The following is a 2,220-nucleotide window of genomic DNA, read 5'->3' on the forward strand; positions in this document are numbered from 1 at the left end:
CCGCAGCCCCCATCACTGATGGAGGGGCAGATCTCAATGGAGTGCCGCCTCTGGTCATCTGCCCAGCTGGGCTTGTTGAGGAAGCCCTTCGTGTCGATGCTGTAAAACTTCTTCAAGTCCTTCTCCTTGCTGCTGCCCCTGGAGAGGCTGCTTGTGCTGCAGTTCTTGAGGGGCACTGGAGATGGGGCTGGGGAGATGAACGGCGACGTTGAGCGGCTCCCAGCGTCCGAGTGCTCCCCTCCCCAGTCTTTGGCCGAGCTGTTGATGTGGCGAACCTCCTCATCAGCCAGGTCGGAGGACTCGAAGAGGCAGCTCTCAGGGTCGGGAGGGCTGTCGCCGGGGCTGGGTGGGCGGCTGGGGACACTGTGCTGGCCGCCACTGTGCTTCCGTGCCAGTGTGCTGGGGTGATGATGCGGGGAGGATGGGGCAGAGCACGGAGGGGTGCCCGGGAGGGAGGCAGCCAAGGGATGGAGCGGGCTGGGGGCGAAGGTGCTCTGGGGCTGCATTGCTGACGGTAGCGTCTCTCCAGGCTCTGCTTGCAGGCTGTCCTTGCGGTCTGGAGTCTGCCCATCCATGGACTCCGTTCGAACGGCCTCCTGGAAGGTGAGGAGAGAGAGGTGGGGTGAGAGCCTGGGGATCTACCGGGCCAGCAGCATTTTCAGTGATGCACCATGGCACGTGGCAGAACGGTTGGTGGGTCTAACGCACCCTGCACTACCCCATCCTGCCCTGTTGTGCCAGCCCCCGTCAGACCCTCCTTGGGCATCTTCTCTCTGTGCTTTAGCTTTTCTTTCATAAAATAGTACATCCACAACGATGAACGTAGGTTAAAAGGGCCTCCCCCTGAGTGTAACTTGCTGAGACTGGAGTATATGATGCTTTATTATTAAATGTTTCGTTCTAAACAGGGAAATTCTACTCTCCAGGAAAAGAAACCCAAGCAGGGACTGAAAAAGAAGGGAAGGACCCTGGTGACTATTAAGGAGTTGACCTCTGCGGGCTGTCAGCCTCTCACCTGTCTGCACAGCAGCTTGTTGAGAGTAGGAGATCGAGGTGTAACGTGAGGGGGAAGGATCTTCCAGCGGTGCCGGCCTTCATGACTGGGAGAACGGACTGCCAGCTGGAGGGACTCCGTTGGCACTCTCAGAGAGGAGCATGTTCCCACGGGCTGGGAGCGGATGGAGGTGATGGAGCCTAGGAGACACAGAGCAGTCACCAGCACCGCTGGCACGGGGGCTGTGAAGGTTTAGGGTGGAACCGGGGCTCTCAGACTCCAGGAGGGGAAAGGAAAAGCCAGTCTAGCCTGGCTGAACTCCCAAGCCTCAACAAAAGCCTTGGGCAGTGCCAGGATTAAAAGCCAGGTGTCCCTTGTCCTGCCTCCTCCTTTGAATACTGGGCCATACCTCCTCAGGAATGGCAGGTTGGTCACAGATGCAGCCTCTGCGTGTGGCTCTGCCTGCTCCAGGACATCGCTGGTCACAAACTTTACCCTCACAGCCTCTGTTTCTGTTTCAGGTAGCAGGAATCTTCTCCTGCGGCTGCTGTGATGCTCAGGGGGGACGGCAGCCACCAGGACCACACAGCAGCAAACAAAGGGCAGGAGGTGGGGTGGCACTTGAGACCCTGCCCTGTCTGCTTTCCCGGCGGCTGCTGGGAGGCTCAGGGTGGACGGCAGCCACCAGGACCACACAGCAGCAAACAAAGGGCAGGAGGTGGGGTGGCACTTGAGACCCTGCCCTGTCTGCTTTCCTGGTGGCATTGCTTTGGGTGGGTTAACAGAACTGGAGAACATTGGGTGGGAAGGGGCCTCAGGGATCTTCTGGTCAACCTTTGTCAAAGGATGTTGCCAGTTTGGAGGACACAGATGGGGCAAGTCTGGTGGCTGTGCGGATCCCCTGAGTCAGGATGTCTGTGTTGTCTCTGCAGTGCTGCCAGGGCCGGGCTCGCACCCTTCCGCTGCTCTGCCACATGAAGGCAAGAGAAACTCTGCTCAGCTCCCTCGGAGCCTTCAGAGCTCGACTTCCAGGTCCAAGCTACAGCTTCGTACGGGCAGTGGTCAGCCTGCCACCCCCTTCACCCTGCTGGCACATACAGGGCAGCTTTCCCGTTCACTACAGCCCAAAGACCACCACATTCAGTCGTTGGCTGAACATGGGGCGAGCAGCAGCGTGGAGACGCCTCCAAGTCCCTGAGCTCGTGGATCAGGCAGGAACCAGCTCC

The 2,220-nt window shown here is 59.2% G+C and overlaps 1 protein-coding gene across 1 annotated transcript in view; it reads right to left on the minus strand.

Moving 5' to 3' along the window:
• LOC104492492 (voltage-dependent T-type calcium channel subunit alpha-1H-like) overlaps positions 1-2,220 on the minus strand; it is a gene marked incomplete at both ends in the record, with an annotated part of 35,132 nt that overhangs the window by 724 nt on the left and 32,188 nt on the right. Inside the window, 2 exons of the mRNA XM_010135059.1 lie at positions 3-596; positions 1,016-1,194. Of these exons, the coding sequence (XP_010133361.1) occupies positions 3-596; positions 1,016-1,194 (773 nt within the window). The remainder of the gene's footprint in view (positions 1-2; positions 597-1,015; positions 1,195-2,220) is intronic.

This window comes from Buceros rhinoceros, unplaced genomic scaffold (assembly GCF_000710305.1).
Source record: "Buceros rhinoceros silvestris isolate BGI_N320 unplaced genomic scaffold, ASM71030v1 scaffold15034, whole genome shotgun sequence".
Classification (NCBI taxonomy): Eukaryota; Metazoa; Chordata; class Aves; order Bucerotiformes; family Bucerotidae; genus Buceros; species Buceros rhinoceros.